The sequence below is a fragment of the Dromiciops gliroides genome, chromosome 4 (assembly GCF_019393635.1).
Source record: "Dromiciops gliroides isolate mDroGli1 chromosome 4, mDroGli1.pri, whole genome shotgun sequence".
NCBI lineage: Eukaryota > Metazoa > Chordata > Mammalia > Microbiotheria > Microbiotheriidae > Dromiciops > Dromiciops gliroides.
Genome location: NC_057864.1, coordinates 129925625 through 129944206, shown reverse-complemented (window position 1 = coordinate 129944206; position 18582 = coordinate 129925625). Strand labels below are relative to the sequence as shown.

At 43.7% G+C, this 18582-nt stretch overlaps 1 protein-coding gene across 1 annotated transcript in view; it reads left to right on the top strand.

Annotated features, from left to right (window-relative positions):
- The first annotated feature begins 7359 nt into the window (after positions 1-7359).
- The window catches only part of ITPKB (inositol-trisphosphate 3-kinase B), a 166713-nt gene continuing 155490 nt past the window's right edge, over positions 7360-18582 (top strand). The window contains exons 1-2 of the mRNA XM_043962475.1: positions 7360-7709; positions 9587-11865. Coding sequence (XP_043818410.1) covers positions 9808-11865 — 2058 coding nt within the window. The 5' untranslated portion in view covers positions 7360-7709; positions 9587-9807. The remainder of the gene's footprint in view (positions 7710-9586; positions 11866-18582) is intronic.

Genomic DNA, 18582 nt, shown 5'->3' with positions numbered 1-18582 from the left:
CACATAGCTAGTAAGTGTCAAGTGTCTGAGGCCAGATTTGAACTCAGGTCCTCCTGAATCCAGGGCCGGTGCTTTATCCACTGCGTTGGGGATTGTATCTCCCCAACCCATTTTATTTTAAAGCATGCCTACTGTCATCACCTGGTAAAGTTTTAAGGCAGTTCTTACATAGCAAGTTCACATCCACTTTTAAGACAGGCCACGGTCTTAACATTATACAATTTAAAAACCTAGCTGCCCCAATGTGTTCCCTTTTACTAGTCAGCCAGAGGACACAGTTAGTTCAAAGGAAAGGCATTTTATAGCATAGTGAAAAAAATAGCATTAGAACATTTCCCCCTTAGACTTGGGATGATTATAGTCACATATACATATACACAGGTTGAAAGGTTAGACACACCCAGGGAATGTACACTGAAAGATATTCATATAGGAAACATGAGTGGCCAAGGGACAGGTAGAGAGGAACAGTTTGTGCCTTCAGCAACGCAGGGTCACTACTCTTTCAGGTGAGGTTATCAAACTGCTGCCCATTAGCCCATTGTAGATGTGGTTGTGGCCAGGCCTGGGGGTGTGACATGCAATCTCTTCCAGTTGTTGTTCTTGGCTGTTTTTGTATTATTGTGGCTGATTGCTGCTAGGTGAGGATCTGCTGGGCATGGGGTTGTGGAGTTTATCTCTGCTTCCAGTTTCTGACCTCCTTTGGAGTCCATAGCCAAGGGACTACTTCCCAAAAGAGGAGTGGTGTGCTTTACCAGCTCTATTTTGACTTAGAGCTTAGAGGCTTAAGCTTCAGTTCTAATAGGGTAACAGGCCCTTCACACATCCAATATCAGATCAGGGAAAAAACTTTTAGCTTGCTTTTCTCCCCATATAATCTGTCCATTCTTAGATCATTGGTTGTAAAGTGTTTTTTCTTTTTCTTTAAGAGTGCCTCTAGAGGGCATACAGAAAGTAGCACCTATAGTTATTAAGTAGATCTTTTAACCTTCTTCCTGATTATTAGGGCAAGGTCTCTGACCCATGCTTCTATCTGACTTGGGGTTAGAAGATCTTTGTAACTTCCACTTAATTCGATCTGAGTATCATCTGAATCATTTCAAGGGAGTTACTCTCAACCAAATATCAAGGGCTATCTAGATATAAGCCTTCCCCCACCCCCCCATCTTGAACCAGTTTTCTCAATCCCAAGGCTCTTTTTTGGACTCCCATAAATGGAACTCCATGGATGTAGTGTGCCCTACCCTAAACCTTTATTCCAAATTCCTGATTTTATTATGTCAGTGTGGCCAGATACAAATTTTAAGTCATCCTACATTACCAATTAGCGGAGAGGTACAAATTCCCTTTATGTAGACAGATCCTAGTATAACCAACAAATGTAAAAATCCATAGTCACAAATATTAAGTAAATAACCCATACTATGTACTGCCAATTTAAGCAGATGATGGCTCCTATTCCAGCTGCTAAGGGATGTATTGGAGATGATAGATGATAGATAGATAGATAGATAGATAGATAGATAGATAGATAGATAGATAGATAGATAGATAGATAGATAGATAGATAGATACACACATATGTGTATGTATATTGTACGGACCAATTTTTAATTGGGGAGTGTTAGCTAGGCGGCTCGCTGCAATATTGGGTCAAGGAAGGAGACCGACAGCCTCCCTCAAAACAGAGCAGGATTTATTTAACAAGAATGAACTTTAAAAAACCCCACAAACAGGATCATAGACCATAGTCAATATATCAGGATATTAGATACTACATATTACCTTTCCACTCCTCTTCCAAAATTTCCCTATTTCATTTAGGGGCACCAATATCCTTTCAGTCATTCAGATTCTCAACCTCAGGATCATTCTCAACCCCTTATTTTTTTCTTCTGATCAATTGCTAAATCTTGTCATTTCTCTCTCCACAATTCTCATATCTATCCCCTTCTCTCCATTTATATGGCCACCAACTTAATAAGGCTTTCAGGTTCTCATAATGCCTCACCTGAGCTATTGTAATAGCCTTTCTGATTGGTCTTCCTGCCTCAAGTCTCTTTCCTTTCCAGGTAATCAATAAAGATGCCCAGGTGATTCTCCTAAAATGTCAGTCTGGCATGTTACTCCCCTTTTCATTAAACTATGATGGCTCCCTATTGTCTTTTGAATCAAATACAGACTTCTCTGACATTTGAAGCCCTAAACAACCTGGCTCCAACCTTCCTTTCAAAATATATTATCCATTATCCCCTTCTTCATGTTGTTCCTCACCAATGATGCTTGATCTCCCATTTCCATGCCTTTGTACTGGTTGTCCCCCATTCCTGGAGTGTTCTCCATCCATGGAGTGTACTGTTCCTTGATTATGTACAGAATAGGAGAATTTGATTATTAAGTCAAAGTGATGGTGGGGACATTAGCAGAGAGGATTCAGAGTCTGAATCCAGAAAGAGAGGTTAAAAGGACAGATTTCAGCTGTCATCAACTGAGTCTGACGTTGGGAATGACAGGTACTATAGTTGCTATAAAGGAGAAAGTTCAGGTCAGCAGAGGAACAGTTTGGAAGCAGATAATCAGAAAAGTCACCCAATGGATCAAGTATTTTGGCTGAAATGCCATGCCTAGTGAAGTGTTTGTCAAGCAATGTTGATCAACTCAGCTTAGAAGTATCTGTTTATCATAGAAACTATAGTCATCAATAAACTTTTTAGATGATTCCTGAGACAGAAAGAGGTCAATAAAGTTTACAATTCCAGACCTGTGAGTTACCCCAAACAGATGGGTTTTCTTCCCTCATAAGTTTCTTTGCCAGGAAAAACAAACAAACAAAACCAACAAACATTCATGTGTTTCTTTCTATGTGTGCTCATTCTTCCCCAAAGATAATGAGTACATTGTTGGGAGAGTATGATCCGGGTGTGTATATAGATTACAGTGACACAATGGGTAAAGCTCTGGGCCTGGAGTCAGGAAGAACTGAGTTCAAATCTAGCCCCAGACATATATTAGCTATGTAACCCTGGGTATATAATTTTTTTCCCTGCATTAGTCATATTGTGAAAGAAGAATCAGAACAAAAGGGGAAAACCTCAAAAAAGAAAAACAATAACAACAAATAGAAACAGTATGGTTCAATCAGCATCTAGATTCCACAGTTCTTTTTTCTGGATGTGGAGAGCATTTTCCATCATGAGTCCTTTGGAATTATCTTGGATCATTGTATTGCTGAGAAGAGTTAAGTCTGTCATAGTTGATCATCACACAATATTGTTGATACTGTGTACAATGTTCTCCTGGTTCTACTCATTTCACTCAGCATCAATTCATGTAAGTCTTTCCAGGTTTTTCTGAAATCCGCCTGCTCATCGCTTCTTACAGTAAAATAGTATTCCATTACATTTATATGCCACAACTTGTTTGGCCATTCCCCAATTGATGGACATCCCCTCAATTTCCAATTCCTTGCCACCACAAAAAGAACAGCTATAAATATTTTTGTACATATGTGTCCTTTCCACTTTTTTATGGTCTTTTTGGGATAAAGACCTAATGGTGGTAATCCTGGGTCAAAGGGTATGCACAGTTTTATAGTCCTTTGGACATAATTCCAAATTGCTCTCCAGAATGGTTGGATCAGTTCACAGCTCCACCAATAATGCATTTAGTGTTCCAATTTTCCCACAGCTTCTCCAACATTTATTATTTTCCTTTTTTGTCATATTAGCCAATCTGACAGATGTCAGTTTTAATTTGCATCTCTCTAATCAATAGTGATTTAGAGCATTTTTTCATATGGCAATAGATAGCTTTGATTCCTTCATCTGAAAACTGCCTGTTCATATCCCTTGACCATTTCTCAATTGGGGAATGGGTATATAATTTAACTTCTTTTGCCTCAGTTTCCTCAATTGTAAAATTGATAAAATTATAGCACCTGCTTCTCAAAAGTTGTTGCAAGAAATAAATGTGATAATATTTGTAAAGTGTTTGGTATCATGCCTGGCACATAGTAGGCTATTATGCTAGTTATTATTATTATAAATGATTTGAATTTAGTATATAAGTAGCTGTGATATTATTATTACTTATTTTGTCTTTTGTTAAATTAATCACTATGTTCAAAATCTAATAGTATCATTATTGTGAAAAACTAGTTTGGGGTAAAAAGAAGCATTTCCATGGGGACTTGAGAGTTGAATCATTGAGAAGGAAGAGTATATATCTCCCCAACAGGCGACTTTAAGCAGCCTAGGACTCTGAAAGAATTTTGAATGCAGCCTCATGGTGGGAATCATTCTCTGGGAATTTATTGTAGTCAGCATGAGGACCAGGATGGAGTAAGTGAGTCTGCCCAGGAAGTGAGAAGGTGTTCGAATGCCCTGTGTGAGAGCTTTGATGTGTTATATAGTGTGAATGGCCACCCATCTGCCTAGTAAATGAATGAATACTTGTTGATTGATTGGTGGATGGGCTTAAAAATATGTATACTCTCAGAACGTATAGATGATATCAAAGAATTGTCTCCATCTGAATCCAACTTTAGCAAGAATCTGACCAGACCACAATTTAGGTCTTCTTATTCCCAGATCAGTGTTACTGGGTGAACTGATAAAACTTCTAGGCCCAGTAGTGATTTGATCAACATACAGACATCCTGGAAGCCCAGACAGGGACTGCCAGACTCTCTAATCTTACCTATCTTAATTGCAGTACTGAATAACCAACTACTAGGTTGAAAAGTATTAGCCCTAAGAAGGGGCAGCTAGGTGGTGAAAGTGGATAGAGTGCCAGGCCTGGAGTCAGGAAGACTCATCTTCCTCAGTTCAAATCTGGCCTCAGATTCCTCATAGCTGTCTGACCCTGAGCAAGTCACTTGACCCTATTTGCCTCAGTTTCCTTATCTATAAAATGGGCTGGAGAATGACTAAGTCAACCTCAGTCCTAAGAAAGGAACTATTGTATTAAAAACTGTTTCACCAGAGGAGTAAGCCTGGGACAAGTGGTCTCAGTGGTCTATCTGGTCTTAAGAGGATGCTTCAGTTGCTGGAGGGAGACTAGTCTGTTTAAATGATTAAGGGTGATTGTTGGTTCCAATCACAGGGTTCATTTGCCTTTAGAAGTACAGAAGTGGTTGTTTCTGCCCAGAGTAGCATTATCACCTTGGGATGGGAGCACCCCAGGTGAGGAAGATAGGAAAATCACACTCTGCAAGGCAGGGCAGAGAGCTTTGTGATGTGGAAACTAGACCAGCAAGAATGTGAGGGGAGTGGTATGGGGTTTACAAGCTGGCACTAAATGTAAAGTGCTGATTTAGATTTTCCTACATCTCCTCTGTGGTAGACCCCAGTAAAGCAGCATCACCTGGAGCTTTCGCTTCTGTGGTCAAGGCTAGTGGTGAGTAATTGGAATTATCTGATGCTTTAGAAAACTGCAAGGTGCCTTCCTACGGAATGAGGTGAATACAAATTGGGCAAAGTGAGGCAGCATTGTGAAAAGAGCTCTAGCAGTTAAGAACTGGATTCAAATTCTTTGTTTGAAATTTGCTAGCTTCACTTGGTGTGACCCTGGGCAAGTCGTGTTACTTTTTTTTTTTTTTTTTTGGTGAGGCAATTGGGGTTAAGTGACTTGCCTAGGGTCACACAGCTAGTAAGTGTAAGTGACTGAAGCCGGATTTGAACTCAGGTCCTCCTGACTCCGGGGCCAGTGCTCCATCCACTGTGCCACCTAGCTGCCCCTAAGTCGTGTTACTTTTTGAAGCCTCAGTTTCCTCATCTGTAAAATGGAGATAATAATTAGGCTGTGGCACCTGCCTCACAGGGTTCCTGTGAATATCAAGTGAGCTTTACAAACTTTTTGTTTGTTCGTTTGTTTTTATTTGTTATCATATTTAATTTTTTACAAACTTTTAAACACGACATACATGTGCTATTGTTGTTATTTTTAGTATTGCTGTTAGCATCTCCTGGGTTATTCTGTCTCTTCTATCCACACATTACCATAAGATTTCTGGGGTTGGATTTGGGGGAAAGGGTCAGGATATCTGATTTCTATACCATGGCACTAGGGGGTGAGGTTAGTGTTGGGGACATTCTTACCTCTCTTCCCACCTCCAACAATGCAGTTCAGTAGGCAAATGACTGAATGTCTTCTGGACTAGTTTGGCTGACCCAAAGGAAATATTGCAGTTGAAAAGTAGCCACAATAAAAAAAGGGATCATGAGTTTCTGAGGGATATGTTGGCCAGTTCTGACCTCTTGGCTTCAGACTTTGCACAAGGCTGTTCCAGACAGGGAAGGTTACTTTGCTCAGTTAAATGTGATTGTTACGTAAACAAGCAAGGCATTGGTTTGGTGCATACAAAGTCAAAATTTCCATCTGAATTTTAGTTAATAGGAATGTTAAGGCCTCTTGAGCTTCAGGATTTATGAAACTCCAGGTTTTTGCAGCTGTGTTTTCCCTGTGTCTACCAAATGCTGTAGTTAAAGTCTTATGGAATTATGCAAAACACAGTTGTACAGCCAGACTTTAATCAGTTTAGAATCTCCCATCCAGCAGTATTTCTCTCTGGTTCTCCCTTTTCTTCATTATTTCTGGTGGTCACAAGGAGAAAGGATCGGAAAATGACAGCGATGGGGAGAGTCAGGAGACAGAGGAAGGGGAATCTCAGACTTTACTAGGACTAAGTTCAGCAGTTATGCTTTTTTCTTAAAATAAACTTAAGGAAATTAAATGCAAAAAAATGCGAATGTGGCATTTGCCATATGCATACTTATTTATAGAGAAATGCGACCCAAAGTGTACATTTATTTATACACATAACAATTACACTGCATGTACAAGACAGCTCACAGCCTCCTCAGCCCTCAGAAATACTACACCCTATAGGCACTGTGCATTTCCTGATGTGTATTTTAAAAAAAAATACAACTCTGCAATGTCAAGTCTGAAACGTATTCTGCATATGTGTATTTCTGTACCCACCCTCGGACTCTTTACGTAGAATTGTAGCTTAGTATAAATGCCAAGAAAGGGCTCCGGGATCTATTTTGTTCTAAAAGCTCACACAACTCTTGCTCTTCTAAAATTTAAAATATACATTTTAAAAAGTTAAGAGTCAAGCCTCTATCAGTGGTGGAAAATGGATCGTATATCTTTAACCCGCAGAGGTTGAAAGTTTTTTTTTTGGTTAGCTAACAATGGAAACTTTTTTTTTAAGTGTTTCCCTCCTGGTCCTGCCAAGCAATAGAAAAAAAAAAAAACGAAAAGAAAAGAAACTTGTTCCGCTGAGTTCAACCCCAGACAGGCTCACAACTTCCTTCCTGCTTTCCTCCCCCTTGGTCCCCCCGCCTTACTCCCTCCTCCCTCCCCAGCCTTTTTTTTTTTTTAATCGCACATTGAACAAACACATCCAAGTGACTGCCAAGCTGAAACTGACAAGGGGTTGTCTCTACTTCGGAGAAAGGGGCGCGGGGCTGTCCAGGAGAAGCAGCCTCCCCTACAATTCCTGCTCGTTTTGCACAGCACTCGGGAGGATTCTTTCTCTGTGTCCCCCTCGCCCCCCCCCCTTTTTTGGTGTGTCTCTCAGATCTTGATCTGGATGAGGAAACAGTTTTGGGGAGCATTTTCTCTTTAAAAAATCATCTCTGCCTGGTGGTGTAGAGGTGATGTAGTCTGAAGAGGACCAAGCAGTCTAAAAAATATCCCAGGTAAGAGCTGGAGGTTTTTAAACCCTTCTTTTTCTTGTCTCTTCCCGCGGTTCCTTCCCTGTGCAGCTCCAAATGCCCGCTAAGTGGATCTGGGTGTTGAGGGGGGCGGGGGTAGGAAGGGGCCTGGGGAGGATCATTCAGCTTTGGAGGGTAGAATATTTGCAAGAGAAGAGGGTGGCGGGGAGCCCCAGAAGAGAGACTCAAGTTTCAGTGTGTTCTCTGGCTTGCCTTCCGGGCAGCTCAGTCCGCAGTCCTCTTTCTCTCTGGCTGCAGCGAGAGAGAGCCCTTGGGTTTCCCCCTTGCATGGGCTGGCGCCAGCGACCGGGGACACCCCGATTGCTCCGGGGAGAGGCGGTGCAGGATTTGCAAATCAGGCTACCGGGGATGCAAGCTGGGAACTGGAACCGGCACCTCCACTAATAAATACCTCCTTCTGCTAGCTCTTAGCTCTCTGGGTTCATGCACTATCTGGCAAGGAAGGTTTGCTGAGGCTCAGCTCCAAGGGGGCTTGGGAAATTTCGCAGAGCCCCCCTGTTGCAACCGGTAGGAAGGTACCACGGCTGTCAAAGCCCAGACTCCGCCTTGGCGTTATTGCATCCGTGAATGGGGAGTTTCATTAAAGTGGGACGCCCGCGCTCTGGTGCACCACAGAGACAGCCTCCTCCTCCTCCTCGTCCTAGGTGCACGGGGACGGAGATGCACACGTACTAACGCACACACGTGCACACCCCTCTATGGGAGTGGGAGGCAAAACAGTGGTATCTAGCAAGGGGGTAGCCAAAGAGTCAGTGCCCCTGGCTCGCTCGTTCTAGCACCCCCACAGAATTTACGGATTCAGTCAAAGGAAGCAAGATTAATAGAAAGAGATAAATGTAGAAATACATGAAAAGTTTGTGTGCGTGTGTGTTTGTTTATTTTGAACTCCAATCCTGATGGAAGAGGGACAACTCTTTTAGACCGGAAGAGGGTGTTGATATGGTAAGGGGTTATATGACAGAAGGCCCCGTCAATGTCAAGATACCATGACATTGTAGGCATAAGGAAACCCACTGAGATAGCTTCATTGGAAAATTAAATTGACACCAGAAGCACACCGCGGCCCTTATTTAGAAGCTCGGAGCACAAAGAGGGAGTAGATATCCAATCCAGTTTTCTAGGACGCCTGGATGGGGTTGGCGTTTGGATCTGGAAGGAGAGAGTAAGAAAAATCTAGGGACTTGTGCAGCATGGTAGTGGTGAGGTCGAACTAATCAAATACCCCAAATCGATGCTCCCTGAGTGTAAGGTATGCCGTTCTCAGGAGAACATAAAGGTCAGACTATATAGCATGTACATAAGACCCAGAAGGGCGGGCACCCAGCACTTGAAGGAGTGAAAATATATTCAAATGACACATACCAAACACAATCCTAGTAGGTCTGGAAAGGAATTCGAATTTGTGATTGAAGGAGTCCTCAAAGATCATCAGTCTTGGGAATGCATACAAAAAGGACACCTCCCCCCCCATCCAAATAAAAGTAGTTTAAGGTAATGGTGGGAAGCGTGCTCGTGTCCTCACAAGGCCAACCACAGGATCTCTCTAGATCCAAGCTTCTTAAACGGTGGGTCGAGACCCCACGTGGGGTGGCACAACTGAATATGGGGCTCGCGAGTGGAAAAAAGTTTAAGAAGCCCTGCTCTAGCTGAGACTTGCATGCTACCCCCATTCCTCTACAGGTGTGCATGGCTCGAGTTTCCTTTGGGCTTTGCTCTCAGATTAGAGCTGGGTCCTCCTGTCTCCTCTAGACTTTCCCCTTACTCTTGTCTCTTCCCTTCCTCCAGTTTCTCTCTTCTCCCCTGCCGGGGTCCTAACTTTTTCTCCCTCTCTGCCTCCACAGCGGATCGGGTTGTTTATGGAGCTTTGGGCTGGGGCCAAGCCCGCTGCCCTGCCCCCATCCTGTTGCCGAGGCAATGGTGCCCCGGCTCCGCGGAGGACAGCAGCCGCCGGGCCTCCGGGGCTGACCCTGGAGGAGAAGGAGGAGGAGGGGACAGCAGCGGTGGAGTCAGAGCTGGAGCAGCAGCAGCAGCAGGGCTTGGGAGCGCGGCCGGACCCAGTACTATGGCTGTGTATTGCTATGCGCTGAACAGCCTGGTGATGATGAATAGTAGCAATAATGTGGAGAGCGGCAGCGGTGGCTGCAGCAGCGGCAGCAGCAAGACGCCCCCGCCCCCTGGGAGACCCGGGCTGCCGGTGCCCGTGCTGAGCCCGGGCGGCGGCAGCGTCTTCAGTCCGGGGAGAGGCACCTCCTTCCTCTTTCCTCCAGCCGGTCGGCTGTCTCCCGACGAGTCCGGGAGCCGCGGGAGTTGGCGGGGCGGCGGCAGCAGTTGCAGCAGCAGCAGCACGAGCAGCAGCAGCAGCAGCAGCAGACGGAGGCTGAACAGTAGTAGCAGCAGCGTGGGCAGCCCGAGTTGGGCACCCCGTCTGGGAGGGGAGGGGCAGCAGGTGGTGTCCCCGGGCAGCCTCTCCCCAACCGGGCCGGAGGAGGCCAAGAAGAAGCTGAGGATCTTGGAGTGGGAGCTGCAGAACGTGCAGGTGAACCAGAAAGTGGGCATGTTCGAGGCGCACATCCAAGCGCAGAGCTCCGCCAGAGAATTGTCCCGGAGCCCCCGGCTGGGCAGGGCCCGCTCGCCCTCCCCTTGCCCGTCCCGCAGTAGTAGCCAGCCCCCCGGCAGGGTCCTTACGGAGTACACCCGGATCGAGGAGAGGAGAACAAAATCCTGGGGAGAACAATGCCTGGAGACCCCAGTGGACATGGGGAGCAAGGAGGGCCAATTCCGAGAGACTAGAGGCTCAGTTCCCCCCCTGGAGACAGAAAGGGGGGAACTTACCCTCAGGGCGCCTGGTCGGGCCACTCCGATGGAGATTGGGAACTGGAGCCTAGTACGTGGGGCACAGGACTCCCCATCTGGGTTGGAGATGGAGAAGGTGTCCCCAACAGAGCGAGCCTGTGGCTCATTCACGACTAAGGAGGTCCACCAGAGAGGTCATCCTCCACCTGGAGTGCAGGGCTGCGAGACCCTTGGAGGATCTGGGGGAGCAAAGCTCGCTAGAGAAGCCGGCTCAGCCGGGGCTAAAGGAGTAGAAAGGAGGGGCTCCACAGGCAGGGAGCCCCCCTCTGAGGTTTTCTCCCAGGATTCCTCTGCCTGGAGAGAGAGAGGTTTTGCTTCTTTTGGCGTGAGTGCCCAGGAGAACCAAGGGCACAGAGAGGGGGGAGCCAGGTGCAGTGGGACACCTGCGGCTCAAGAGAAGAACAGGATCGGTGCCTCCAAGGCTCTTGAGAAGTTGGAGAAAGGAAACCTGCCTGGCCGAGTGCAGGGATCCATGACTCCTGTGGAAAGTGAGAGCCCGACCACCCCGTCTTTGGATATGCAAAGCTCGTCGCCCTCTGAGTCCCGGGGTTGCACTGGGTCATCCACAGAGCCCAGTGGAGCAGCCCCAGTGGAGCCCCAAAAGAAGGGGTCCCTGCTAGTTTTAGTGCAGAGGCCAGACTCTGAGCAAGGGGAGAAAATAGGGACCAAATCACTTGGAATTTCAGGCAGGGCTGTGCATCTGGGGAAGGTGGAGGTGGAGCCGGAGTCGGGAATTCTTCCTGGCTACATGCAAGCCACTGTGCCTTGCAGAGATCTAGTAGAAAAGGAGGAAGGGTATCAGTGTTCTCCCAAGAACAGTTTTGGTGTGCCGTTCAAAAGCTTGGTGACTTGGCCTGGCCCGATGGAAGAGGCCGGCACAACCTGGACGGACCCTGGTAAGGTGGTACAATCAGATGGGACTTCAGAGAGGAAGCAGCAACAGGAACAGCAGGAGAACCGTCAGGGTAAAGAGCTGACCCCTGAATCTGCTAGGAAACCTTCCCTGAGGGAGGCTGGCTGTCCCAGCAACATCCCAGCAGTCATTATCACAGATATGGGCGCCCTGGAGGATGGGGGCTTAGAGGAAGCTCAGGGAAGCCCTCGAGGCATCATGCCTTTGAGAAAGCTGTCTTCCTCCTCTGCCTCTTCCACTGGTTTCTCCTCATCCTATGATGATTCAGAGGAGGACATTTCCAGTGATCCAGAGCGCTCTTTGGACCCCAACTCGGCTTTCCTCCACACCCTGGATCAGCAGAAACCCAGAGTGGTAAGTGTTCATGGGAATGATTTTACACTGGTCTGAATTTCTTGAGCCCAAGCTTTTTGTGGCTGCCCTTGTACCCCAGTTTCCTATCTTGTTTATCAGAACTTAGGAAGTTTTAGGCGGTTCTTGTCATAGTCATTACTAGTATAACTTTCAAATTTTGTTTTCTGGAATGTCAGAGGGGGAATCTTCTTGGTCTAATATATCCTTACATGGGTAAAAGATAATGAATCAACTGCTGTTGTCATTTGTGTGCAAATAAGTATATATAAACATAAATATATAAAATGTATATTGTACATCTAATGTATGTGATATAAGTATATTTGCATGAAAGAGGATAAACATTGTTTTATATACATATATTTGCATTGTCTTATATACATAATATGCATTACCCATACCTATATGTACTCACAATGCATACATGTACATCAAATATATATGTGTGTGTATAAACACACACATATATATTTGAACCATGTATAGGTGATGACATATTTCCTAGGCAAGCATGCTATTCATGAGCTGTCATTGCAGACGCTTGATTTATCTTCACAGAGAGAGTCAGAATGAGTTGGAGGTAAGTTTGGCCTGATTAGGCAGAATATCATTTGAATCTGTGATTCACTTAGGTGGAAAGAAACTTAGAATCAGTTGATTCTCTTAGCTTGGCTTCTGCTGTTCAAGTAGTAAATGGCCCTGATACTGATGCAGCACCTATAAAAAAAATCAGGAAAATGGATTGTGAACCAATCCCTATTGGGTCCATAGCCACTCTTTTCAGTTTTCCATTTTGTAAATGGGACCCATCTTAGCACATCTGGATGAAACACCCTCCTCTGCAGGGCAGGCGGCTGTGGAGTAGTTTGAGGTGGGAGGGCCAGTGAAAATCATGATCTGGTAAAGCAGGAGGCTCATTTTTGCATGAAGGTTCATTCTTCATTAACTAGAGAACTCATCTTAGGCTTCTTTGCCTGAGAGAAGAGGCGCAGAGAGGCTGCTGTCCAGGAATGGAGATAGCTTTCAGTCCACTGGTGTTACTTGAAGATGATTTTTCATATTGGCGTCTTTTGATTCATTTCCCAGACATCTTTCGCTGATGGTGTCACTGGACATACATTTTATTCTTATGGCATGGTTAATCTCAGCCTACCCTGCTTTCACTCTTGGTAATAGCCAAATGTTTTGCAGAAAACATAAGAGTGCAGGTTAGTGCTTCAGAGAATGTCTGGACTTTCTCTTAGCTCTTCCAGAGAGTGTAAGGAGGTTTATGGCTGGGTCTGATAGTTTAGTAAGGAGCTACTGCCTTTCTTTGGGGTGCAGGATGAGAATAGAATAGTTAGAATCTTTCAGTGCCCTCTGTTCAGGCATTGCAGACCTTTCGGCTTTCATCCGGAGAGCCCAGATGAATTTAACCAGCACCTTTATTCAATTTAACCAGCACCTTTCAATGGAGGCTCTGGGAGCTCTGTATTTCTCTCTTCCACCTCATTGCAACACTCTGGATGGATTACTATAGCCTTCTCTGCCCCTTACCTCCTGCTCCCCTTCCACCTGAGAAAAATCACAGACTAGAACTTTCACAGATCAGGTGATTGTTCTTACAGAATTCATATTTTTGTTTCCAGTGTGGAGGCAATATATATGTGCGAAATTGCACCTCAAATCAGACTGGCATTTTGTGGAAAGAAAAGGGCCCTGAGCAAGTCACACCTGCAATCAGTGATATTAAGGCAAGCATTGCAGGAAGGTTGCTACACCTGAATGGGAGGAGGTGAAGAGCAGTGGAAAATGCTCCTCACCAAAGGTGTGGTCCAGATTTCTGTATCTTCTACCAGGCAATTAAAGACTTGATAAACAAGAGGCTGGCCTCCTCTTCCCTTCTCAAGGTTTATTGTCAAGCCCTGAAGCACGTAGAGCACATTCATTCGACTAGCCTGACATCACTTTAGTTTGTTGTCCCCACCTCTGTCTCCTCTGTGAGGGTGGATTTAGCAGTCTCAACCGGCTGGAGTTTTGAATGCATTTTGTATACTCTGATGACATATTTTTCATAACTTTTATTTATGTCTTTTTAAACATCAGAGTCATTTCCCAATGTAACACCCCCATTGAATCTTCCCTCTTAACAAAGCCTAATTTTTGTCAGTAATAGCATTGATATAGAACTTTAAAAAGATATTTGGAAAAAACATTCTTATACATATGATCTCAGTTGATCTTTACAATAACTCTGGGAAGCAAGTGCTATTTGACCCCCGTTTTACAGATGAGGAAACTGAGGCACAGAGAGGTTAAAGGGTCACATGGCAGGTTTTTCCAACTCCAATGCCACCCAATCAACCTTGTCTGATGATATGTACAGTATTCTTTATGATAAGGGACAAGATAGGTTTCCTCCTCTCTTCTCTGGGACCAAGACTGGCCATTGTAACGAACAGCATCAATATTTTTAAAGAGACCTTGTCAGAAGCCAGAGTGAGGTGTTTTTCAAATGCAACAGGTTCAAATATTTAAAAAAAATTATTATCCAGAGGGCAGAAAACCCAAGAGTTCTTAAGTGGCTTGCTAATTGGACCAAAGGTAGGAATTGGGCCTGTCTAGCTATCTGTGATTCTTACACAACCTAGATCTCCACCTCTGAACATGTTTTGAGATGTTTGTCCCTGTAGTTTAGACACCCACACCATTGAAAAAGAAAGAGGCCTTCCCCTCCCCCCCACTCCTCACTCCCAGTTCCACATTCATCAAGTCGTGGGAGAAAGATGTATTTTTTCTTGGGAGGGGGGAGGTAACTGGCTGGAAATTATGGGATCCTAGGGACATCAGAACCTTTGGTTGTGTTCTTATACAAAAAGCTAAAGCTTTTTTTTCATTAACTGCAGGTTATTATCTTGAAACTGTTGTCTATATGACATGAAAAGATCTGGTCATTTCAGCCCCATGTCCCTCATAGATGTTGGTTTGCATGCTACCAAACAGCTGGGTTGACTGCATTTTCGATGGAGATTCCTGTATCATGTAGAGGTTCCTATATCACACAGTATATCATGGCCTATGAGAGATATTAAGTCTCCTTTATGCCTTTATCTTACTCACACTTCTGGATTGTGCTGCTGTCATTTTTATTTTACATCTTCCCTCCCTGCCTCTCAGTGTCAACCCCTGCTCCCCCTAAAAAAGAAATTAACAGATTCCTTTTATAGGTGATGCTGGAAAGGAAAAGCTTGGACACTGAGGACAGAAACCTCATTCAGAGCTCCTTCTTCAAGGGCATTTGTTGGAGAGCGGTGTCCAAACCTATTCTGAAAGTTAGAGATTAACTTAAAGCTATATTTATATTTGGAAACTTTCCTTAATTTAATTCAACAAATGTGATCAAGTATGTACTATATTCAGAACACTGTGCTACATTCTGAGAGAGATACAAAATTTAGATAAGACACAGTCCCTGCCTTTTGAAACCGTCCATCAGTGTAGTACAGAATAAAACAGAAATTCAAATCAGCTAGTCACTCAGTATTTATTAACCATCTACTATGCAGCAGGCACTATGCTAGGTATCGGGGATATAGAAAGAAAAATGAAAAAAAAAATCCTTTCTGTTAAGGAACTTATTCTGTCAGTAACCACTAGATAATATTATATAATAAGTGTGCTAGAGAGTTACAAAGCAAAGTATCATGAGGCATCTGAGAAGGAAGATCATTAACAACCAGGGAGATAAGGGAAGGCATCATGGAGGTGTCATTTGAATTGGGCTTTAAAGAATGAATAGGGGGGCAGCTAGGTGGTGCAGTGGATTCAGGAGGACCTGAGTTCAAATATGGTCTCAGGCACTTAACAATTGCTAGCTGTGTGACCCTGGGCAAGTCACTTAACTCCAATTGCCTCACAAAAAATAAATAAATAAAAATTAAAGAATGAATAGGAGGAATTTAGCAAGGGAATTCAGAAGGAGAGGGAGGATATATCAGGCATAGTGGGATCAGTACTATGGAGATAGAGACAGGAGAGACAGAGCATGTGTCTGGGGCTGTGGGGTCAAGGGAAAGAAATATTGGTAAGGAATCAGAAATTGGTAAAGAATCAGTTTGGCAAGAGCATAGAATATATCAGGAGGGTAACAAGTGATAGGCAAGGTGGTATCATATTTTAGAGGATCTTGAGAGAAAGGGATATGAGTGTCAACTTTACTTGGCAATATTAGGAACTGTTGGAGAATTGTGAGCAGAAGAATGGTTCTTAGGGCAATATGAAGAAGGAGCTGAATGAAGATGGTGAAGGTGAGAAGATCTGTTAGGAGGCTATTACCAGAGTTGAGGTGGGTGGTAATGGAGAGGAGAGGATAATGTGAAAGATTTGGGGTAAGGGTTGAATCAACAGATCTCATTAACTGAGAGGACATTGGAGGTGAGAGGACAGGAAGGACCCACAGATAACCTTGAGATTGCAAATCTGGGAGAATGAAGGAATAGCAGTGCTACAGACAGGAATACTGAGGCCAAAAGGAGGAACAGGTATAGATGTGAAGATAATACTCCCAGGTTTTCAACATGTTAAATTTATGGATTCTGTGGATTGGAAAGAAAAATGGGACTGGAGTCCTTCTGAGACTTATAGCATGCGATGTAGAACTACTGTTAAAATCCAAATATTGTAGTACTTTATATTCTTAAGGAATGATAACCCCTTTCTCATGTCTTCAAAAATATGTCTTTTGAATAAATTAACAAGTATTCTTCACAAGGAGGTCGTGACTGGGATAGCTAATAGTGCTGGGTTTGGATTTAGGAAAACCTGAGTTAAGATCTGGCCTCATACACTTACTAGCTATGTGACCTTGGGCAAGTCACTTAAACCCTTGCCTCAGTTTCCTCAACTGTAAAATGGGATAATAGTATCTACCTCCCAGGGTTGTTGTGAGAATCAAATATTTGGTGCATGTTAGGTGGCATATCAATGTTAGCTTATAGTGGTGGTGCTGCTGCTGCTGATACTAAGAAGACTGTTGGGGAGACTGGAGAGGGGACACAAGGAAGCAAATTTTTGTTTTTATCCATTTAGTGAAAGTCTTAATGATCCTACCATAAACATATAGGTTTTCTTGTGCGTTTTTTTTTTTTTTTCGTGGAGGGGTAGGGCAGGAGGAGAACCCCTTTGGTCTATTTAAGTCCAAACATTGTAGAAGACATTCATCTATGCAGCAGAGAGTTGGTTTAAATGACTTCTAAGAGTATGAAATGTTCTTAACTTGGGAATTATCTTCTGGGTACTTATTTCTAGTTCCTGAATTTGGGATAGATAGACTCTCATAATTTTTTTGGTGCACACCTGCCAAATTTCTAGGTAAGACTGGCTCTGTCCAGTAGTTGTGGGAGAGTTTATATTCATAGGCCTATCAATACCATTGCTTTGTCATATTGCATTTTGACAGATTTCAACCTAGTCACCTAAAGTAATTTTTTAAAGTATTGAATGGGATGGCCTCTGTGGTTTTGAGGATTATTGTAGACAACTGTTTATTCAGAATAACTTGGAAGACTTTTAAACTCCAGGACTGGAGTTGATTATTATATTTATTTATTTATTTATTCATTCATTCATTTATTTATTTATTTTAGTGAGGCAATTGGGGTTAAGTGACTTGCCCAGGGTCACACAGCTAGTAAGTGTTAAGTGTCTGAGGCCGGATTTGAACTCAGGTCCTCCTGAATCCAGGGCCGGTGCCCTTCGCCACCTAGCTGCCCCCTATAGATATTTATTTTAATTCAACACACATCTGTTAAGTGGCTATTATGCACCGGGTTCTGTTAGGTGCTGGGGGATGCATAGACAAAAATGAAACAATGCCTGTCCTCAAGAAGTTTACATTCTACTTGGGAGCGACAAATGTGCAGAAGTGAATCAATACGAAGCATATATCAGGTACTGTCGAGAGTGGTGAGAATCGGTGGGGAGGGAGTCCGGAAAAGCCTCATATAAGAGGTGTTCTGGGAGATAGGGATTCTAGAAGGTAGAGGTAAGGAGTGTATTACAGACGTGGGATATCCCTCATCTAGATAAGAGGAAATCCTGCTTCTTGGGAATGTAGAGATTTGAATGGAAGCTGGGGACTTAGGACTTGTAGGTTTTGTGTTTTCAGTTTCTTCATCCTGAATTTCATGTTTTGCTTTACAAAATGAATTTTTAAAAAAGGCTAGGGATCTGGAGCAGTGATTTCATAGTATAGGGCATTCCTAGGTGAGGAAAGTTTTTCAACTGATACAGGATGGCATCTTCTCTATAACTTACAGGCTTAGAGAGTTACCTAGAACACTGAGAAGCCAAGGGACTTGTTCAGGATCTCACAGCTAGTGCGCATCAGTCAAGCTCAAACCTTGGGTATCCAGACTTGAAGGCTGGCTCCCTATCCACTAGACCATTCTTCTTTTTTGAAAAAAAAAAAAAAAAGAAGTTGTAATAGAAATCGAATTTTTGCAAAGTAAATCTAATTTTATAAGCTTGTTTTGGGGTGATACTCTTTTTTTTCTTCCCCAAGTGGAGAACCTTTTCTTGTGTGATGCTGTCTCTCTCATTCTGTGTAGATTTTTGTGTTCTAGGTTTTCTTAAAATAGGGGATACATGTAGTCCAGTTACATATCAGATTGTCACGTGGCGTGACCTAAGTAAAAACCTATCCTTGAGGCTTTGTCTGCAATACGTGGCTGGAGGACA